At 32.8% G+C, this 24,527-nt stretch overlaps 1 protein-coding gene across 1 annotated transcript in view; it reads left to right on the plus strand.

Moving 5' to 3' along the window:
• Positions 1-24,527, plus strand: part of LOC134727748 (uncharacterized) — a 61,829-nt gene that overhangs the window by 28,576 nt on the left and 8,726 nt on the right. The window contains exons 13-14 of the mRNA XM_063592135.1: positions 361-633; positions 14,308-14,440. Of these exons, the coding sequence (XP_063448205.1) occupies positions 361-633; positions 14,308-14,440 (406 nt within the window). The remainder of the gene's footprint in view (positions 1-360; positions 634-14,307; positions 14,441-24,527) is intronic.

Below are 24,527 nucleotides of genomic sequence, written 5' to 3' on the forward strand. Positions count from 1 at the left end.
TTTGGCGAATATGAAACTCATATCCTGGATGTAATGGAGAAATTTGATATCATAGTTGAACGTGAATCTACAAAGTCGTACTATTTGCCGTGCATGATTGACCGTTCAAATACTGTTAAAGACATAACAAAGGAATTCAATGTTGAAAATTCTCATTGCTCACCTTGGTTGGTGTTTGAGTTCATATTTCTTCCCATTGCCTACTATAATCACATTCTGTTCAGTTACATTAGAAAATATACAGTGTGTGAAGTAAATGGACATCCAGCTTTATATACAGGAAAAGCAGTTGTCTATTTAGATAAAACAAAATTCACACGGTTAATTGTTTGCTTCTCAAGGAATGCTTTATCCTTACAGATATGGAAATGGAAATCTGTAGATGGCAATATATACCGAAATATCATAGAAGAATTTTGCAATGAAATTGAAGAGTTAAAAGGGGAATTTCATAAATTAGATTACAAAATAAAAGCCAAATGCAATAATGGCGATCCTTCTATTAGTGCCGGTCGAATCGGCTATGAAGATCTTACTAGCTTATGTAAAGATGGAGAATATGTCTGTGAAGAACATCAGCAAATTCACAGCAAAGAAAACATAGAGAATACATGGTTAAGACACGCTCCAATTGTGAGTATCTATTTTTTGTTTCTAATTTTGGTGTATAATAAATCATGAAATATTAGACTTTACCGTCTAATTTATCTCGTTTGTATCAAATATTTTAAGCAAATGTTACTTTAATCGTTTTGCTATCAATGTGATTTTTCGTCTCGTTGCACAAATAACATATCCTGGCATGACCCTTTATTAACTAATTAGTGTGTTTGTGTGTGTCTGTAAAGCTCTAAATCTCACTATCCTGGTGTTGATAATTGTGTATTCGTAGGTATGTCTATCATACGATGACCATTCGAAAAAGAGCGCTACAGGCATGCGCAGAGTTGGTTGTAAGTATTACCTGAAAAAAGACCAACATATTTCGGTTCCTTTGAACCTCATCCTGACTGGTAGAATCCCCTTAATTAATGTGAAGATCCACCCACCACCACCATTTTCAAAGTGAATGTTCCTTTTTATACCCTTATCAAAACGTTTAAACATTCCATAACCGACACGACACAGTTTTCTAACCCAACAAAATTAAGTAAAACTGTGTAAATACAATGTATAAAATGGATCTCTCTGTTCCATGGCTGAGAGATCTGAAACATTACACCTTAAACATGACATGTGCAAAAAATAACTCGGCCCCGGACAACTATCTGAAAACAAAGTTGGAACACCTGATGCACCCAGTCCAAACAATAAAAAGTCACACTCTCGAACAACTTTTCTTATTCCTAGAATAACCAGTCTTTCATAATATTCGGCCATTAAGATGAGCACCAACCGTAGGTGTGAGCAAACCCTAACGACCTAGTTCTTGACGCATGTTACAATAAGACGAAAGCTTACTGTTCTTCTTAAGAACTGATTCCCATAACTTATTATATATAAATTGAGTTGTCAAAGCCCAAATCGTGCAAAAAAGTTGATTGCATATAACCATTTTTCACTCTTTAAGCAAAGCTCATTCATGTTACCAATGTATATTGATGGCAAGATAATGTTCAGTTTATTAGTTTCCTCTTGAATTTCCAAATTATAACAAAACATCTACAACTAATACTGGAAGATGAGAAAACACATAAACAGCTGTTTTTTTAACATAGATGTACTATTTCAAGCTTTAACCCAAAGGAAATCATGAGCTAATAGTAATTACCATAGAAACACCAATACTGTTCTTCAATATGTTGTAAATACTTAATGTGAAATTCTTCGGAACTATATTATGTAATCTACAAGGCATATACCGGTCTGGTTACCAAATCATTGTAAAACAGCTTCCAGCCATAAAATGAAGACTTCTAAAAATTGGTCCTCTAATCCCAACTAGTACAGAAGCGTTACCACAGTGAAAGAGCTGTCATGATCACCATATGTATTTTTTTTGTGCACTGGTACACTAGGACCAGAATTTATTCCTTGGTGGTGGTTTTTTTACTGTCATTAGCTCCTCAGCTGATGGAAGATCTTTTGATGTTGCCTGTAGTTCCTCCATCACTGGTTCTTTCTGGACAACGTTGTCCCTGTTACTGGTACCTTGACCACTACTACTGGTGCATTGACCGCTGGTGTATATGCCTCGTTGGCTGGTTTAGATGTTTTAGACTGATCCATGACGCTGAAAATACAGTCCTAAGCGGAGGAGTATAAACTCTCATGGTTATACATCCTATTGGAATACATTATCGCTCCTGGACCCAGTATACGATTACGTCTCTTCTAGTCTAGGCGGATCCACATTTGTCCTTTGAAGTACAAGTAGGCTGGTATTAGAGTAAATATCTAACAACCTACTCCAGAACATCCCTGACAGATGGTCAACCAGAGCATGCTACCGTAAATGTCTGGTGATGACCGGACAATCAGGAATAGAGCTGGTAATGTTCATGTCAGTGACCCGCCAATATTTCTTTTTAAAGCTACTTTTGGGACCGGTCTAGAACTAAGTCTGTTTGCATCTCTATGCTTGATCACTTTTTGAATTATAATAATTATAACGTTTACTGGACTGTTTTTTCAAAGATGATTTTTTCCGGAACTAATTCCGGTCTTTTTTTAATTTTATTTTATCTAAAATTTGATTTATTGCACTAATGCTGTTTTAATGAATACCATGTCTACAGTATTTGACAGGGCTCCCCTGTAGAGTTAGTTTTACTGAACAAACAGGGAGATTGTTCAGTAAATTAATAATAATAACAAATGGTTAGATTTACATTCTATGTATCAATATTATGTATACAGATTACTACAGAAATTAATTTCCTGAAAAAAATTACATTCGTGAACCGCTTTGACTCTGTATATATGCTAGTTGACCTGGTCATGAGTTGATCAAGGATCACACGATAGTGGCAATTTAACAGGCGTAGCAGTTTGTATATATATATTAATTATGTAGATGTACATACTTGGTTGCGAATTAAGTTTATCATAGGAGTTTATTTATTTATCAATATGTGATATATTGAATGGAGGATGCTTCAAGGATAGTAGGGGTTTAATATTTTACACACGTGGTTTTAAGATTAAATAATGGTGAGCCACATCTGGGAACAGTATATCTAACTGTTAATATATATGATCCTGGACACACGTATTGCTGAATAAATATATCATATAACATATATGCAAGAATAATAATTATATGTACAAACTTACTTCTTTCAAAATTTTACCATTTTTACCACCTGAAAGTATCGAAATATTTAAGTAGTTCAAAACATCTTTTTTGAACAGGACATATACATCAAAATTTGTAGTTTTATAATTTTAACTGTGGGTGCACTTGTGGATAGAAAATGTAATGAGAGTCACCAAAAAAAGGTTTATATCATAATAATTGATATCACAGATTTTATATTCTATTATAAGATTTCTGTAGTTTAGGATATGATGACCAATTTTAACTTTATTTAATAGTATTTTGATCTTTTCCCAAAAAGTTTTCAAGTATTTGACATTCTAGAAAAAAAAAATGTTTATAATCTTCTGTTACATTACATAAGTCACATTTGCTGTCTTCTTTTCTCTTCCGTCTAAAAAGTAAATACAAAGTTTAGCATTGATTTAATTGGGATTAAAGAATCTAAATTTTAAACACGTTTCCATTTAAAGAAACCTAGAGGCGTGTCTTCATTTCCACTATTAATGTGTGTGTATATCTGTTTTGTTTTTATTACATGTATTACTTGTAAACTTATTATCTTATTTTTTACTTTTGATTTTATTGATTTTTTTTATTTAAGTACCTTGAGCCATTCATTTGGTATAGCATATTTAAGTTTTGAAATTTCAAACATTAAATTGTATTTTGAGGGTATTTTATTAGATATTATTTCTTGAGATATGTTACTATTTTGGTCAATTATATCATTAACATATAAAATACCTTCTTCTATTCATTTTATAAAAACTAAACACATTCCTTGAAATTTTATCAGTTTGTTTCCACAAAAGATTTGTTGTCTTATGTTTTTAAAATTCATATTGAGTTTGGTATTATTTAAATTTTGTAATTGGAACCAAGACTTAACAATTTCTAAGTAGTATTTTGGTAAAGTTTTATGTAGGTTTTGTATAGAGTAAATGTTGTCTGGATTCATGTAATGTAGCATGAAATAAGCACCAAATTTATCAAAGTAAAATTTCGTAATTACTTTCCAGTTAGCAAAATCATCTGCAGTTAGTCTTTTGATCCATGCTATTTGTAGTGCAGTTATATAATTGTCTATATCTGTCATCTTAAGACTTCCATCAGTAGTGTTTTTGCTTAGTGTGGTTCGTTTTACTTTTGCTTGTTTACCATCCCATATAAAATTGTAGATAAGAGTTTTAAACTGTTGAATGAATTCATGTGGTAGCTTTGTGACTGAAGCTAAATATGTAAGATTTGATATAAGAAGAGATTTTAAAACTGTTATTTTATCTATCATTGTAAGATTTCTTTTTTTCCAATTTCTTATTAATTTGTCACATTTCTGTATTATTTTTTCAGTATTCAACTTATCACATTCAGCTCGATCTGTACTAAGATCAACTCCTAGACTTTTTATTGGTCCTTTATTCCATGTTATATTTTCAAACGTATCTTTACAATGTTTTAATTGTCCTAACCAAATGTCCTCTGTTTTTTATCTGTTTTATTTTAAACCTGATAGCGTTCCAAAGATTTCAATAATAGAGTGTGACGTACTTCATGTTTTGATTTTAGAAAAAGTGTTGTGTCGTCAGCTAATTGAGAAATCTTTAAACTATGTGATTTAGGTCTTAAATGTGTGAACTGCGCTTACTTTCTCTTCTTCGCATTTAACATGTTTAAATAGCAAATGGATGACACGAAAAATTTGGTTCTGAGGAAAATGTGCCAAATCACCGTCAAGTACGTTCCAAATCGAATATAATTTGTTAAATATATTATTTCAATCCTGGAAACATAATTACTACGTGTATTCAACAAAAACGAACTACAATTGTTTATTTCTTTGAATTACTATTGTCGTTTTTGACTCGATTTTTTATATTGCATTTAACGTTCAAATATTTCATTCGAACATATTATGGAAGAGGGAAGAAAGAGACCAGAGGGACAGTCAAACTCATATATAGAAAAAAAAACTGACAACGCCATGGCTAAAAAAAAGACAAACAGACAAATAATAGTACATATGACACTCTGTAATAACTGCTGTATCCCTTCTGGTGGAATAATAACCTACAATCTTAAAACACCAATTGTTATATTTTTTTATTTTCCGAGATTACGATAAGCCCTTGGTTAAACTAGCTGAGTCAGGCTCGATATACTCTCCATCATCATGTTATAATCTTCTCAAATAGTCTTCCCAAGTCATGGGCCTCTGGCCTTTGTTAGTCTGGTATGGTTTTTAATTTTAGTTTCTTGTGTATAATTCGGAGTTAAGTATGACGTCCATTATCACTGAATTAGTATGCATATTTGTTTTAGGGGCCCACTGAAGGACGACTCCAGATGCGGGAGTTTTTCGCTACATTGAAGACCTATTGGTGGACTTCGGCTTTGTTGTCTGCTCTATGGTCGAGTTGTTGTCGATTTGACACATTCCCCATTTTCATTTTCAATCTTATTCCCTGGCTGCCTCTGGAGTCGAAATTGAATGCACCTACGTCTTTACTACATGCTCCTTCACTGTATATTTCTGAACGGCAGAATCCTTCGCTCCTAGACTTTCCTCTGCAGGTGTTCGTCTACTGGCTCTGAAGGTTCCACCATTCTGAACAACTGTTTTATTACCACCCCTCTTCTACTGCTTCTCAAATAAAACAAGAGACATCAAACGGCTGTATGACCACTGCAGACTGGAATTAATTTTTTAGTATGATTCGAAGGATTCAGCCAATCTAAAAAATGAAAATAAAAATGATCTGGTTAAAATATTTTTTTTCTTCTTTTTTTCTTTTGAGGGTAGAATAGTGCAAACAAGTTAACAGTTAGGACAATTTTATCGATCTTTTAGGCATTGTTATATACTAATGTCCTACACTAGGTAGTTAATGGATGACTTGTATTACTATCTCCTTCAGAGAAGTTGGAACTACCAGCCTGGTGTGTTCTCCTTCCCTCTGAGATTGACTCTTTTATACACCATTATTGTTAATGAAGAAAAGTAGTTTACTAATCCAATTTTCTCTTAGCTGCAGCCGATGCCAAAACAAGTCCGTTTCACTATTACTTTTGATCCCTACCAGTATCAACCTCAGGTCTACTTCCTTCACCTGTTGTGTTTTAATTTCTTCTCCGTTTAAACCATACATGGTTATACCATCATCCTGTGTAATCGCAATCACTGTGAGTGCATGATCGCATACATCTGATTGACCTGTTAACCGTCTGTGAGTCCTAAAATGATCGGTACACATCAAGTATCGAGTTCATTATCATTTCTCAGTCTGAAAACACTTACTGATCCAAACTAGATCTAGGATGAATGTCCTCACTCTTCCAAGGTTTAATAGGTGAACCTTATAGATCTATCTCTGTATCATTTTCAAATGCTGCAAGAAATACCCAGTAGGATTGGTCCAGGAATATAATGTGTTGATTTGGCGTCGTCGTTGTTGTCGTTGTCGCCGCCAGAAATATTCATTCTGTAGTAAAAGTTTTTGAAATTTTGAAATAATTTTCTTAAACTTACCAGGATTTCTATCAAATTTTGACAGAAGTTTGTTTATGTTTATGATAGTATCCAGTATTCAATTCTAAAAAAAATTCTGGTTTTCCGTATTTTACTTAAGAATGGACTTTGTTTTCCTGCCTCGTGGTTAACGTTTTGGAAATTTTAATAACTTTCTTAAACTATCCTGGATTTTTACCAAACTTGGACAGAAGCTTGTTTATAACAATGAAACAGTATCCATAAGTTAATTTTGTAAAACTAAATTCTGGTTTTCCGAATTTTACTTATATATGAACTTAGTTTTTCTACCAGGAAACATTATATTCACTCTGTGGTTAAAGTTTTTAAAATTTTAATAACTTTCTTAAACATCCTGGATTTATACCAAACTTGAAGCTTGTTTATGATCAAAAGCTAGTATCATGGAGGAAATTTTGTTAAGATTTTGTACCTGCTTTTTTTCATATTTTACTGATAAATGGACTAAAATGTTTCTACCAGTTAACATTACATACAGCCTGCAGTTAAAGTTTTTCAAACATTTATGAGATTCACTATCCTGGATTTTTACCAAACTTAGACAGAAGCTTCTTACAATCAAACGATAGTATCGAGAGGAATATATCCCCCCCTCCTCAATTTTGTTGAGCCTGTGATTGACAGCAAAAGAAGGCGAGACACCGGGTTTCGCGGAACCCTAACGGATTTTCTATCTGTACCTTCTTTCTGTGTTTTCGTCATAGTTCCTTCCCGTTCGAAAGTAAAACATCGAGAACATAATAAGCTTTTTCTATCGAAATACCCATCCTTAAATTTTTGTTAGCAAGAATTTACAATTACTCAAACTATTTGATATTTCTATTATTTCATATTGAAGATTAAAACAATCTGGATTTTGTATTTGTTTGACGTGATACAGATCTTACTTAAGATAGAGAGGCCCTCTCATCGTGAGCGCCAGGTTGCAATCCAGTTTCTAAGAAATACAGTTATTTAATCTCGAGGTCAAAGATCAAGCTCATACGAAGGTCAGAGTGATGTCTCACATGGCATTAAGATAATTCACGTTCTTAATGTATCATGCATATTCATTTGCTTTTTCGGTGACATGGATTGGCTTACCAGGCCAATATATATGTATTTAATGATGACGTTTTATAGGAAAGGATAAATGGTATCCTACATATAGATCTAGATATAGAGAAAATAAAATTGACTACTTTAACAATAAATGTTTTTTTTTATGTAATTCATTGATATATTACCTCAGACCTTCATTCACTAATAAAATTGAGATTGGAAAAGGGGAATGTGTCAAAGAGACAACAACACAAATGATCATAGAGCACACAACAGCCAAAGGCAAACAATGGGTCTTCAATGCAGCGAGAAACTCCCGCACACGGAGGCGTCCTCCCGCTGGCCCCTTAACAAATATGTATACTAGAACAGTGAAAATGGACGTAATACTAAACTCTGAATTATACAAAAGAAATGAAAATTAAAAATGATCCAAAACTAGCTTCTGACTTGGGACAGGCGCAAACATGTGTCGGGGTTAAGCATATTTTTTTAGACCCTCCCCCTTTACATCTAGCTAATGAAGAAAAACAAACACCCAACAATACGCAAAGTTTAACTCAGTTTAAGAGAATTCCGAGTCCGATGTCAGAAAAGGTAACAAAAGAAACTAAACAAAATGACAATAATACATAAATTAACAAAGGACTACTAGCAGTTACTGACATGCCAGCTCCAGACCTCAATTATACTGATTGAAAGATTATGTTTTCATCATATGAATATCAAGCACAATCCATCCCGTTGGGGTTTTAGTATTATACCATCATAAAATATATGAAAAGAACATAACCCGTGTCATGCCAACAACTGGTTTTTAAATAAATGTGTTTAATTCCGTTGCAAAGACCCTATAAGTGAATCATTATTAAAGGCAAAATATGCAATCTTTAATGCTCTGACAACAGTATCGTAACTATATCCCTTCTTAATAAGTATGTTTAAATGATTTGTTAGCTTTTGGGATGAATACTGACATTTTTGTGCTTTGTCAAGAATATTACCATCAAAGGATGTGAAATACCTGAACGTATGAGATGTCTGCATGTTGAGTTATATTTACGAACGATGTCCTTGTACCAATTATGAAATTAAATAAATGTTTTGACTAGTTGTTTTAAATTATAATCCTGGTACCTCTGATAAATATTAACACCACTGGGTCGATGCCACTGCTGGTCGACGTTTCGCCCCCGAGGGTATCACCAGCCCAGTAGTCAGCACTTCGGTGTTGACATGCATACCAATTATATGGTCATTTTTATAACTTTTTCCTGTATTACAAAACTTTGAATTTTTCGAAAAACTAACGATTTTCTTACCCCAGGACTAGATTACCTTAGCCGTATTTGGCACAACTTTTTGGAATTTTGAGTCCTCAATGCTCTTCAACTTTGTATTTGTTTGGCTTTTTAACTGTTTTGATCTGAGCGTCACTGATGAGTCTTATGTAGACGAAACGCGCGTCTGGCGTTTTAAATTATAATCATGGTACCTTTAATAACGAATGTGATATCGAAAACCCTGGTGTAATAATTTTTCAGTAATACATAATTTCTCTCGCCAAAAACTTATACGTTGTTACATACACGAGCGAATCGTACGAATTGAGATATATAAACACCATAAGATGGTAAAAAGGGAATGTTACCATCTAAAAATGGATAAATACGATAGGAAATGAAAAATCTTCTCTTTTATCATACATTTTTGTATTAAGCTTCCTCTTAATGATATAGATATCAAGATCGAGAAAAGGGCAGTGGTCATTGTTAGTATTAGCTTTATTTAAAGTAAGTGCAACAGGATAAATTTCTTTAGTGAACATTCTGACGTCGTCATTATTGAGAGCCAATATATCATCCAAATATCTAAAAGTATTGTAAAAATTTTGTATTAGATGATGTTTCGGTGGGTCTTTGCTGATTTTAGTCATAACTTGTAACTCATAACATCACAAAAACTGGTCCGCAATAAGTGGTGCGCAGTTAGTTCACATTGGAATTCCGATAACTTGACGAGATATGGAATTTCCAAAGTGCACAAAAATGTTATCTAGTAAACATTCAAGGGCAGATATAGTATTAACGCATGTTCAATTGACATAGTTCTTTTGTTTGTTGCTACTAAAATATGACCTACAAGAGTTTGAACATATGTATTCGCATTCTGACTTTTTAAACGCCAATTTAATTAGGTGAGTGATTTTTTTCTTAATAAGAAAATTAAGCAAAGTAGTATATAGGGTAGAAAATTCAAAACAGATTCAAAATCTTCAATATATGCATGCAATTTATCAAATACTTCCAACGAGTTTTTGACTCTCCAAAAGTAATTAATTCCTGTATTTTCAAAAGCTTGTTTTAAACAATTTATTATCAGGTATTTATTGTACCAAGTGTACTAGAAAGTAAAATAGACAATTTAGTAACAATGGCTTGAAGACGAAATAACTTTATATTTGTAAGGTGTTTTGTGTAGCTTCGGAAGACACTATATCCAAAATGGAGTAAATTATATCATTTATGAAATTGTTGATGACAACTTAAATGATATTGAATATTTGTATATTTACAACGATGAGTCTGGGCTATATACTATTCAAAGTGTATCCTCGGGTGAGGAATGTACTGATAAAACATAGGTTAATGTCTTTCCTTGACAAACAGCTGCGGCGGCATCTACATTGAATTAGTTTGTGATTAGGTCAGTTTATACAACTAGATGCAGGTCAATGATTACTGGTACACAGGTGTGTAACTATCAAATAGCAATTCCATAGAGATTATACTGCCCGTCTCCTCAGTTATGTCTACTTTTGCTTCGTAAGCATGTATTAGAACCAGGTTTAATCCACCATTTTCTACATTTGAAAATGCCTGTACCAAGTCAGGAATATGACAGTTCTTGTCCATTCGTTTTTGATGCGTTTTGTTTTTTGATTTTGCCATGTGATTATGGACTTTCCAAATTGATTTTCCTCTGAGTTCAGTATTTTTGTGATTTTACTTTTTAGTTTGTGATTCGGTCAGTTTTAGGGAAACAACTATTAGAAGCTCTGTCTTCCTTCGTCAGGAACGCTCAATCCCAAATATTTTAAAGCCAAAGACGTAAGAGACTCAAAGCACTGACTACTGTGTAAAGTATAGTAACAGCCTACCAACAGGTATATCGAAATCAAAATAACGGATATTTCATAACAAACGCATTTAATGTTGAATATCTTTCAAGTTTATCTATAACTGACTAACGAGTAGATGAAACTAACTTTTCACTAAGATAAATATCGTAATAAAAAGAATGGTGGTAGCATTACATGCATTACAAATCAATCAATCATATATATACAAGATAGTTTTGCAAATAAATGACAAACATCCCTAAAGAGAAGCCGAAGGGAACTTAAAGTGTCACTTCGTCCTTCTGTCCGTCGTGCAATCTTGTGTAACAGGGACATATCTTTTGGGGTTGGTTGAAACTTGCAGTAATCTAAAATAGATAGAGAATGCCGAAACTCTTCATTCATCTCTTTCTATCTCAACAAGAAAAATGTATATTGTAATTGTAATAATAATCGAAAAATTAAAAAAAACAGCTTCCACTAAATTCACGTTTAAGTAGGAAAATATCCCTTTTGGTTTAAAATGATATTATCGTGTCAGATAATATTAAATTGACGCTGTCAATTACTTCCAAAAAAAAAAGGATTTTTATTAAATTTTGCTAAGCATATTAATCAGTTACCTCCTATTAACAAGATTATAATTCCGGTTTCATTTGACCGGACTTCACTCTAATTTCCAAAAATTAAAGTTATAAACAGTGCTGTTTACGTACATGATTATATTTAAATGCGTAATTTAAACTTACACTGTGTTCAAGAAGTTTCCGTGACAACCAATTACAGACATCATATTTGTTTTTCGTTTATTGTTTGGCAAATTTTGTTCTTATATTGTGCCGTTACACCACTGTCCCAGGTAAAAGAGAGGATTGGGCGCCAACAAACAAGTATACCCCAGTCACATTCTGTATGTGCCTGTTCAAGTCAGGAGCCTGTAATTCAGTGGTTGTCGTGTGTTTCTGTTTTTCATATTTGTTTTTCATTAATCAATTTATACACAAATTAGGCCATTAGGTTTTATTAAATATTTTTCATTTGTCCTTTTAGGCCTGTTATGTATGAGCTTTGTGCATTGTTGAAGACCGTACGGTGACCTATAGTTGTTAATTTCTGTGTCATTTGTTTTTTAGAAGAGTTGTCACATTGGCAATCATGTCTCATGTTCTTTTAATATCGAAAAAAATTAATAAGGAAATATAGAACGAATCTGTGAAGATCTCTGGAGTTGTTAATTGAAAAATTCTACATCAATGTAGTTTGTGAAATTTATGGGCATATTTATATTCCGTGTGGTATCCACAATAGTTAAGAGTAGATTCCTATTTAAGAAAAAAAATAGGATAGGACATTCAGATATGTTTACACTTGGGTTGACATTTCTATTGCATAGTAATTGTATATAAACTCATCAGAGATACCAGTATTGCAATTCGGTATAGTAAATGCAACAGTAGTATACCGGTGTTCAAAACTCGTAAATCCATGTTAAAAAAACTAAATCGGGGTCACAAACTTAAACTGAGGGAAACGCATTAAATGCTTGTCAGTTTGCTATTAGCTACTAGTAAGTTTGAATTATTTAGCTAAATGTATTAAAATGAAGAAGTGGGAGGTTCAGCTAGCCACAAACCAGGTTTAATCCAACATTGTCTACATATGAAAATACCAGTATCAAGTCAGAAATATGACAGTTTTTGTCTATTCGTTTGATATGTTTGAGATTTTGAATTGCCATTTGGTAATGGACTTCCATTTTGAATTTACCGCAGAGTTCGGAGCTTTTGTTATTTTACATTTTGGAATTTAATAACATAACTTACATATCTTTGTCAAGAATATGCGTATAATATTGACTACTTAACGATAATTAACAATCATTATTATCTTAAGCCCCAGTCACACTGTCACGTTTTATTCCGTTTTAAAATGCTACGTTTCAACTACGTTTTTAATAAAAATTTCCAGTTATTTTGAAAGCTAGGTTTTACTGGGTTTGTGCTACGATCTTATCACGTTTTACTACGTATTAGTACGTGTAGACCAATGTTTCTTCTACGCATTGATATGTTTCGCCACTAGGCTTTGATACGTGTTTACAAGGTTTCTACTTCGTTTCCATTTTCGCTACGTTTGTTGTTGAATTTTCAAAACATACGGGGCAGGTCCCGTTTTGAATAAAGGATCACTACGTTTCGATGCACTTTGTTACGTATATTCCCGTTTCGCTACGCTTTCAAAACGTAGTAAAACGAAGCTCTTGAAACGCGACAGTGTGACTGGGGCTTTAATTTCTTCCCTTTTGCATATTTATAGAGCCAACATCCTTAATTTTTAATTAAAGATATGAATAATTCCTGAAATATTTTGTGGAATACAATTGCCGCATATGGTATGAGTTTTGCTCGTTGTTGAAGATTGTACGGTCACCTATTGTTGCTTATACCAACGTTGTTTATCCAGTTGAGTTGTCTCATAAGCAATCATTCCACATCTTATTTCTAATCAAAGATTTAAATAATTCAAGAAATTATATGCAAAATAATATTGCCGCAGGGAAAAAAAAGTAAAAGATGTCTGGCAAGACGATACAATACAATAGACGATAAATTGTTCATATGTTCACACTAGACGTTGTTTGTGATGGTGCAGCCCATATACTCAGTTGATCTTTTATGTTTCAGGGTATGTCGGGGGCATGTATTCCAATTTGAATTGTTGGTTTTATTTTTTGACCGTTAGAGCACTGTATTTGTCAGGATGCAGCTTCATTTTCTAAAGGTTTTCCCATTTTGCCAGTTTGCCTAGTTCTTCTAAAAAGTAAAATCACAAAAATACTACACTCCGAGGAAAATTCAAAAGGGAAAATTTAAATCCCTTATCAAATGGCAAAATCAAACGACAGAGCACATCAAACGAATGGACAACAACTGTCATATTCCTGACTTGGTAGAGAGTTTAAAGCAATCGTTGTCCTTGACATATAGTGGACAATATCAGTTGCAAATAGCTTCCATTGTGACTTTAAAGTGTATCATTTATGCAAAAGAAATTAGATTGGGACCTAAAACGAATCCTAGTGGCACAAGGGATTATACTTTTACTCTGGCAAGTGTTTTGCTTTCGACCGCTTCTACTTGTGTTCTATCTTTTAAGAATAATTTTTTAACCAACTATTTGTTTTACTTCTGATGCCTTTATTCTGTTGGACAATTTTAGGAATGCTTTGATCTTCCCTTATGATATCTACATTTACTTATCTGTGTTAAATAACGATTCGTGCTGTATTTTATTAGAAAAGAAAGTCTTTTATAATCGTATTTTTCATTTTTATAGATACAGGAAAACATAAAAAGGAAACAATCATTGAAAAAGAAGGAGAAGAACAAACTTGCAAAAACAGTAGACGGTAAAGAGACAGACTACATGATAGAGATATTAAAAGGTCCAATACCATGGAGCATAAGAGGTATAATCATACTCAGTTAGACAGGGGAAGTAGAATAATTAATAAAGCTTGTATTACAGAGAAACATCTTTCCAGATTGAATTATATTGTTTATTCTTTTTATTTTATTTTATCAATATCTATCAAAGATCATTTATTCATCTGGGGGTTGTTGGTATAAAAATGAATGATATGATTCCTTAACTGCTGGTGATTTTGGAAAATTCTTCATCTGGTTGACTTGAGATCAAATGTTTTTGAAATCCCAAAACATAAACCAACAGTACATTAACATTTTATTTCACGAGGGTGACGCAACCTCAGTATGTGCCTCACTTTCAAATGATGCAGAAGACGAGATATAAAAATACACTTGTAATGGGAATGAGGTTAATAGACTCATAAAATTTTAACCATTGAATCTGGGCTAATACGATATTTTTGACACTTGCATTTTCATATTTAAAATGTGATTCGTCTAGAGCTTGTGTAGTATTTAAAATTTGACGATAAGTGTATAAATGTGTTATTGTTTAGATTAGGTGGTAATGTTTTTTTATAATGATTTATGAAAATATATTCACTCAAAATTAAACTTTTATTTTTCAATAATCTGCGAAAAATGTACTCTTTATAATGTGGTATCATTAGTAAACGTAAAATATTTTCATGACGTTATAATTCATGGAAAAGCAAGAACATTTGACGAGTTAACATGAACCACACATTAATTGTGAAAAGTTAACCAAATTCTTGAAAATATAATTTGAGTTTTAAAAAATTGAATATTAATTGCCTCATCTATTCTGTATAAAAGGACAAGTGAAATGTTTCAATCAATTAGCGTCTGCTTTTATCCAACGATCGGTCATTGTTTATTTTTATTTCAAATCTTGTTCTCTAAAACTACAGGACCAATTTCAATTAAACTTGGTTTAAATTACCTGGAGGGCATCGAGTAAAATGATGGTCAACAAACATCGCAACCATGACTATCAATAAAATATGGGGTATAACGCTGTGTCTATCAAGTCGAAAAACTGGAATTGCTAGCAAAAATCTGACAGGTGAAGAAATGCTCCAAGTGTCATGAATTACCAACCTTTGATTTCCACCAAAATAAGCAGATGACTCCTGAAGAGTTATTTATCTGAAAAGATCATGTTTGGCTTAATTTTCTGTTTTTATCTCAAAACCTGAAATAGGTTAGTAGACACTAAAAATGGCAAAAATGATCAGCAATACAATCTAAAATGTCGATTTGACTGAAACCATTGGATGGCACACTTTAGAAGCTTATGTGCTTAAATAACTATTTGAATATCAGTAAACTCCTGTCGCCTGCATTTTGTCCTATTTTAGTAATTCTTGACACTTAAATAGATATGTAGATACTGTAAACATCAAACATTATCAAAATTACAGGATCTGCCAAATGACATAAACCATAGGAAGTGTGTCTTAAAAAGACACAAATTGTTCGAAAGAGTTTTATACTACTGAACAAATTTCAACCTCATTTTGTGTGATTGAACATTATGGTGTAAAAAAATTATTGATGAATTTCATCCCTGCTGACCAATAAAGGCAACAGTAGTATACCGATGTTCAAAACTCGATAAATCGATAAATCGTTAGAAAAAAAACAAATCCGTGTCACATTAAACAAAACCGAGAGAAACGCAATAAATGTAAGAAGACACTGACGACACAACATTAAAATGTAACACACACAGAAACGAACTAAACCTTAGGCAAAATCCGATGAGAATAACAAATATAACATCAGAACTAAATACATGAATTTGGGATAGAAAACGATTATGGCACGTCTTACAATAATGTGAATTCACACTCAAATACAAGAGGAAACAAACGACACAAAAGAAACACAACGTTAAAATGTAACACACACAGCAAACGAACTATACACAATAAAACAATGACCATATTCCTGACTGGGTACAGGACATTTTTTTAAAGAAAAAAATGGTGGGTTGAACCTGGTTTTTAGGCATGCCAAACCTCCCGCTTTAATGGCAATGTTAAATATAACATTAAAATGACAATATTGCATGACAGGATTAGAATACAAATACATGGGATAAAATATAGGACAGAGAAAAACACGAATAATAGCTAACAAAAGTTATCAGGTTTAAATATGTAATATGCCAGTCGTACTTTTCGCCCACACAAAACTAACCAGTTACGCTCAGATGAACAGGTTCGAAAGCCAAGACAAGTTCAGAGTTGAAGAGCACTGATAACCAAAAGTTCCAAAAAGTTGTGACCAATACAGCTTCGGTTTCAGCCTGGGACAAGATCATCCTTATTATTTAGAATAATTCATACTTTTGCAAACAGTAAATTTTAAAAAATGACTATACAATAGATATATATATGATAAAACCGAAATGTTGACTAACTACAGAATAAGAACGGATGATCGATCGGCTATAAATAATCGATAATGGCAAACAACTGAAAGCATATAATAGAATATGAGCGTGAAACGCAAGTTTTGTATATTATCAACTTTGCAAATAACACATTGAATATCAACAATACATACATTTATTTTATCATTCCACAAGAGATTTCATCATTTCAAGCAGATGGTGGTACAAAACCCACAAAATATGAGTAATGTAGGCAGAAATGGAAAATACAAATTCAAATTAAAAAAAAAACTATAAATAAAGAGGAAAAAACAACAAAACTTTTAAATTTACAAACAAATAAATAAATAAATAAATAAAACAAAATATTAAAAAATAGATAAACAAATAAATAATAAATAAAATAAAATAAAATATTTATTCCTTGTTCATCCAAATGTTAATTGTGTATAGTTGTGAATTAAAAAGAAATAACAAAAAAAAATCATAGAAAGCAAACATAATTCCATAACACATCACCGCATTGTGATTTTTTATATTATTTTTGACAGTCCAATGCATTACTTGTAAGTTATTTTGGAACGGAAATTTTAAGTAAAATGTCGTCGTGCAATTGATTCTGAATGATACATGTCAAATGTCATAAAGTTGGTATATTGCGGAAAACTGGACATAACTTTTGACATTTTATCAACTTGACATAACTTAATATCGAAACTGTTCTAAGATCGGTTCTAACAATTTCTAAGGACAGAAATTGGAACAAAGTTAGGAACGACTAACGGCATGTCTTAGCATGCTCACCGAATCTATCGTATGATAATATTAGCTAGGATGTCCTTACCGCTGTACTTAGTACTTGCACAAAATGGCTTAAAAGAACATGGTAAATTAAAACAAACAAAAATGAAAATATTGTATCAAACCAATAGTCATAATTCTATATTAGAAAACAATATCAGTTGTAAACTAAAGGTTTTAAATAATTGTTATATAATAGTTGTACATTCTAACTCTATGAAACAAAAAATAATACAAAAACAAGTTATATGACAACACTCACAGCAAATATGAAAGCATTATGTCCGAGATTTGAATAATAGTTAGATCAGGTATAAAACCCCCCTTTTGCTAACAATCGTAACATTTTGCAGTAAACGTTTGAGTTGTCCACACCAACTTTGTTATACAAAAAGAGACAACATAAGCTCTAATGCAGGGGCGGATCGAGAGATTTCAAAAAGGGGGGGGGGGCATTCCAGCACAAAAAAAGGAGGGAGTTCCAACCATATTTCCCCATTCAAATGCATTGATCGTCAAAAAAGGGGGTTCCAACACCCGGAACCCTCCCCCTGGATCCCCTACTGTAATGAGCTTTTAACCGACATATAAGACATTTATAACAATACAACATTTATAAAAAGACAACACATAATACACATGCAAAATTTAATAGCACAAAATGAAGTATTAAAAACATGATGGTAATAAGCAGAATATAAGCATAAGCTAAGTATTAAAGCTAAAAGCATACAAGTGTAAACTAGGCATAAAAGCTGGCAAAGTGCATAGCATAAAATATTTAAAAAAAGGGAGTATGATCTAAATTGTAGATTAAGCATAATATATTAACTAAAAATCTGTACAAACTGTGCACTTACAGTCATTTCCATTCCATGACTTTAATAGTTATCAAAAGTACCAGGAGTATAATTTAGTACGCCAGACGCGCGTTTCGTCTACATAAGACTCATCAGTGACGCTCATATCAAAATAGTTATAAAGCTAAACAATACAAAGTTGAAGAGCATAGAGGATCTAAAATTCCAAAAAGTTGTGCCAAATTCGGCTAAGGTAATCTATTCCTAGGACAAGAAAATCCTTAGTTTTTCGAAAAATTCAAAGTTTTGTAGCAGGAAATTTATAAAAATGATCACATTATTGATATTCATGTCAACACCGAAGTGCTGACTACTGGGCTGGTGATACCCTCGGGAACGAAACGTCCATATCGATATAATATTTTTGAACTGACTAAAATTAGCAATTTTTTCTACAATCATCAGGTAGATCATTCCATAAAACAGCAGCTGTGTATTCAAAAGAGTTCCTACCATAGGTTGATGTTCGGAACCTAGGTATATCTACAATTTTAGAATATCTAAAATTATATTTACAATCATTCAAAACAACTTAATCATGTAAGCATGTGTCTTATTTTCAATGATGGAACCTTTGCTCGTAATAGTAGTTCATAATATGAACTAGCATAGTCTTCATATATAAATCGTCAAGCTCTTTCTTGATTTTTTCTAATTTTGTGGCGTTATTTTTGTTGCAAAAAGGCCATGTCGAAGCACACACATTAAAATTAGATAAAATGAATGTGTGGAAAATAGTCAATTTATTCAATTTAGTAAGGTAGCAGCCAATACGCTTTAAAACATTCAGTTGTTGAGATGCTTCAGGACAAATATTTTTAATATGGTGATTAAAATTAAGTTGATAGTCAATATCAATACCTAAAAGTTAAACAATCTCCTCACGAGACATTTTTGCTGACTGTATATATAAAACATGCTTTTTTGCAAATGTTTTATTTCCAACTGCAATGGCTTGGAATTTATCAGGATTTGCCTGCATATAATTAAATCTAAACCATTTAATTAAAACAGGACTTTCTCTTTCAAGTGTACATAATAAATTTTCTAAATTGTTGTCAGCATATGACAGAGTATTATCATCAGCCTAATTATACAGGGTACCATGTCGAATAAAGTAGAATATGTCATTTATAGAAATATTAAGTAATAGAGGCCATATGATTTTGCCTTTGTGTACCCCTTTCTGGATGTCGGCCCAACTGCTGAGTACTCCCTGAAGTTTGATTTGTAGCCAGCGATCTGTAAGATAACTTTGAAGTTATTTTACGAATTTAGAAGAAAGACCGTAGCAGATAATTTACTTAAAAGAATATCATGTGGTAAACAGTCAAAAACTTTCGAATGATCCATAAGTATAGCTGCCACATATATATTTTTAACCAGAGCTGTTTTCCAATCGTCAAGGATTCTCAGCAAAGTTGTTTGACATCCATGACAAGAATCTACCTTTAGTAAGATAATTGCCCTTGTTCATAGATACAGAAGGTGTCATTCGATTCTCCCGGCGCATACACAATTCAAAGTTAGACGACTGGGCGAAGTTTCCAGTGTTGTGACCGAAGAAAAATAAATTTACGGACTTAATTATATTGAATGCGCACCTATAGATCTTGAATTCAGCATGTTCAGGAGCTGAACAGACAATTACGCAAATCTTCCAATCTTATTGGATACCTTCCATTAGACAGTGCGTAATAACATTAACAGTACCAAATTTCCTGCACCAGATGCACATTTCGACATTTCTCTTCAGTGATGCTCGTGGCCAATTATTTGAATCCAAAGCTTATATTAAAGATGAAGAGCTATACTCCAAAAGGTCCAAAAAGTATAGCCAAATCTGTGAAAGGAATCATAGCTTTGCAAGAGGAAGATACATTCCTTCATTTATAATAATTTCTTACATTTTGTAACAGCAAATTTAATAACACAAAACCTCCGTATTTTCATGCCAGTACTGAAGCCAGTACCAAAGTACTGGCTACTGGGATGGTGATACCCTCGGGGACTACCAGTCCACCAGCAGAGGCATCAACCCAGTCGTGGTAATAACATTAGCGTAAACCACGTCGTACAAAAATGTGTAATGTGCCGAAAAGTTAGCGGAAAAGTGTTTCCACAGAAAATTTCGCCGCCGCAACCAAAGGATAGAGTCACCGATATGATTCATTTTACAACAACTGGTGTTGATTTCGCTGGATCACTATTCGTTAAAGATAATGGACTTGTTACAAAATCGTATATTTGCCTATTCACATGTGCGTGTATTCGTGTCGTACACCTAGAAATAGTTACATATATTACAATTGAGTCTTTCAAATTAGCGTTTAGACGATTTGTTAGTAGGAGAGGCATTGCCAGTATTGTGTAGTCTGACAATTCACCAACCTTAGTTTTCGCTTCACATGATATTCCGAAGGAAATGGGCAAACAAATGAATTGGAAATTAATTCTGAAAGCAGCATCATGGTACGGTGGATGGTTGGAGAGACTTGTTGGAATTACGAAAACGACATTGATAAAAATGCTCGGGAAATCATTAGTAAATGCTGACGTATTACGAACAACTTTAATACAAATTGAACGTGTAATCAACGATCGTCCGATTACGTATGTAACGTCCGACATCTGAGATCCAGAGCCATAAACGCCGTCACATCTACTAAAGGAAAGAAGATTATAACAAGAGAGCAATCCTGAATCAGAGGTTTATAATTCAAATTTTGATTTTACAGAAGTAAACAAACATTACAACCATAAAATAACTTAAATTGAAATTGCAAAACGATGAGAATGAAATACCTCACCGGATTAAGAAAATTTCATCACGTCGGCAGAGACTTAAGCGCATATGTGAAAATCGGTTCCGTCGAGCAGTTATAGAAGATTTGATCACCGGGAATGATGGAGTAGTGAAAGCAGTCAAACTTCGTACATCAAATGAACTTATTACAACTAGATTAATTGTTTAACTGGTGCCATGCTCATCCTTTATCATGGTGATATTTTTTACTTATATTTTGGCATTGTACAATATCATACAATTCTGCGATTAGTTTTGACGGCCTTAAACTAAATCCTTTGGATGTGTCTTGATTGAAACTTAAATATCAGAAATCATTACTTATTTTGTATTCTTATTTGCTTTGAACTAGCATTCGGAAATGCTAGTACTCCTATCTTTATGCTTCATGTTTGTTTTATGTGAGCTAGTTTATATTTCCTTCCTACCTTGAGTTGTTTGAGTGAGCTTTTGTAACTGATTTTATACAGGTTGTTCGTATCAAAACACTACTGTTGTGCTGTTGTGTTGTTATACTACTTTCACATTTTGGAATCGTTGAGCTCTCACTCAACATGTTTAACCCCGCACGCCACATTCTTTATTTCAGTGTAAATGACTGAATTTGTTGGTTTATATTTGTCATTTTCGTTTTTCGTAAATTATATTGTAAAATATAAGCTGTTACTTTCCTCGTTTGAATTGTTTCACATTTTCTATCAGGCCCTTTTATAGCTCACTACAAGGTGCGAGTTGTCTCATACGGTTAACTATCTTAGCATTTCAACTCTGGTGGATAGTTTTCTCATTATCAATAATACAGCATCGCCTTTTTTTGGCACGTAAACTAATCAATACATTTAAATTGACCGTTTGCTTTTAGGTTGAAAATAGTAGGGTTATGTTCTTCTCATATATGTTTTAATAGTATGATACTAAACGGGAAGGATTGGGCCTGATATTCATAAGATGAAATCATAATCTTTCAATCAGTTTAATTGAAGTCTGGAGCTGGCATGTCAGTTAACTGCTAGTAGTCTGTTGCTATTTATGTATAATTGTCAATTTGTTTGTTTTCTTTGGTTACATCTTCTGACATCAGACTCGGACTTCTCTTGAATTGAATTTTAAATTTACGAATTGTTATGCGTTTACTTTTCTACATTGACTAGATGTATAGGGGGTTGAGATCTCATAAACATGTTTAACCCCGCCGCATTTTTGCGCTTGTCCCAAATCAGGAGCCTCTGGTCTTTGTTAGTGTTGTATTATTTTAATTTTAGTTTCTTGTGTACAATTTGGAAAATAGTATTGCGTTCATTATCACTGAACTAGTATATATTTGTTTAGGGGCCAGCTGAAGAACACCTCCGGGTGCGGGAATATCTCGTTACATTAAAGACCTGTTGGTAACCTTCCGCTGTTGTTTTTTCTTTGATCGGGTTGTTGTCTCTTTGATACATTCTCCATTTCCATTCTCAATTTTATCGTTTTCGCTTATTTTCATTTAATGTTTGCTTGCTAATTTGTCTGGTCATAAAATGTAAAACAACAGTATTTACCTATGGAAATGCTAAGTTATTAAGTTGGGGTATCATAGTCGGAAAGCAACTTTACACTGTTTCCGCATGAAAATTTAAGAGCCATTCAATTATTCATTTTCATATTTAATGTCGTTTCACAAAGCGAAAGTCAAATTTTGTTTCTGCCATTTTATAAGGAACTCTCCGTTTTGAATTTGCGATGGAGCTCGGTATTTTTGTTACAATGTATTTTATTTTCTATCACAAGATTAATAGGGTGATTATGTCATGTAGGCCTACATCTTATTCATAAACTATTATTGCCCAGTATACAATCCTGTTACACAGAATTTACCTGATATTCAGTCTCATTTGCAAAGTTTGTTACCTGGTATCTTTGGAAACTATTAGTAGTTATTGTTTTTTTGTTGTGGTTTTCTGTGTTCAATGAACTATCAGTAGGTCAGATTATTGTTGGTGTATTGATGACATCAAAGTATGTATGTCTGTCAGGCTATGTTAACCTTACCTTTACCTCATTTTATGGTTCATTAGTCAACGTTTAGTTTGTTTGGTTCAGTATGATTCGCACATTCTGTACGCAATAGTTCAACTCTATTTGGTGGATTGAAATTTTTGTAAGAATTGAATCGAGTTCGTATGATTTTCCAGGCATTTTCCTTTTCCATTGGTCAATGTTAAGATTCCATGCTTACATCCCTTTCTCGGATACTTGAATCAGTTGATCAACACAAATATAAGGGTATATTATAACTACGTTTTGTGTAGCCTGTTTGCTCTAGTTCTTCTAAATTCAATGTATTCCACGTATGTGTAAAAATATTTAAGTTAGGTTTGGAAATATATGAAAATTTGAACAATTTCTATTCACTATATGTCGGTTTGTATGAACGTTACGGGTTTCAAAATTGGCAAATTAGAAAACTAAATGTTTTTTGAAAAAAATTCAATTCATAAGAAACTGTAAATACAGAAATCCCCAACAACAAATGTGTATGACACTGATGATATATTCCACAACTATTGTGAACCATGATTAAATCTTATATACTTATATGGAGTTATTTTCTTTAAGATGATAAGTCATTCCTTCGATGAATCAACCCGGACGATACCATGTTTCAATGAAATATGCTCCAAGGCATAAAATAATGACCTATGTAAGGTCATTATTTTCCTTGATAAAAATGCAAACTTTAATTTACTTCAACATTATTTTTGTCTAGTAGTTTTTTTGTTGCCGATAAAGTTAAATCTATGAAAGATGTAAAAAGATTCGTCATTGCTCGCATTTTAATTTTAGAAACAAATACTGTTCTTATCGAGGCCTTTTATAGCTGACTATGCGGTATGGGCTTTGCTTATTGTTGAAGGCCATACGGTGACCTATAGTTGTTAATGTTTGTGTCATTTTGGTCTTTTGTTGATAGTTGTCTCATTGGCAATCGTACCATATATTATTTTTTATATTTTGTTAATTTATCGCTACAATATCGATACATAATCATATATATGAGATGAATTTAATGAAAACTTCCACAACACTTTTAAATAAAGTCAGAAAGAAAATATTCTTGTGTAAGCTTTTGAAAATCTTGAAAATCTTATTGCTCCACACTGAAAATGTGGATTGATTTATGGTTGGTAAACGTCCAGTGGCAAATATTTCATGCATGTTCAGGACGATACACGCTGAACTTACATGTATTGATATTC

This window comes from Mytilus trossulus, chromosome 8, assembly GCF_036588685.1.
Source record: "Mytilus trossulus isolate FHL-02 chromosome 8, PNRI_Mtr1.1.1.hap1, whole genome shotgun sequence".
NCBI classification, from domain to species: domain Eukaryota; kingdom Metazoa; phylum Mollusca; class Bivalvia; order Mytilida; family Mytilidae; genus Mytilus; species Mytilus trossulus.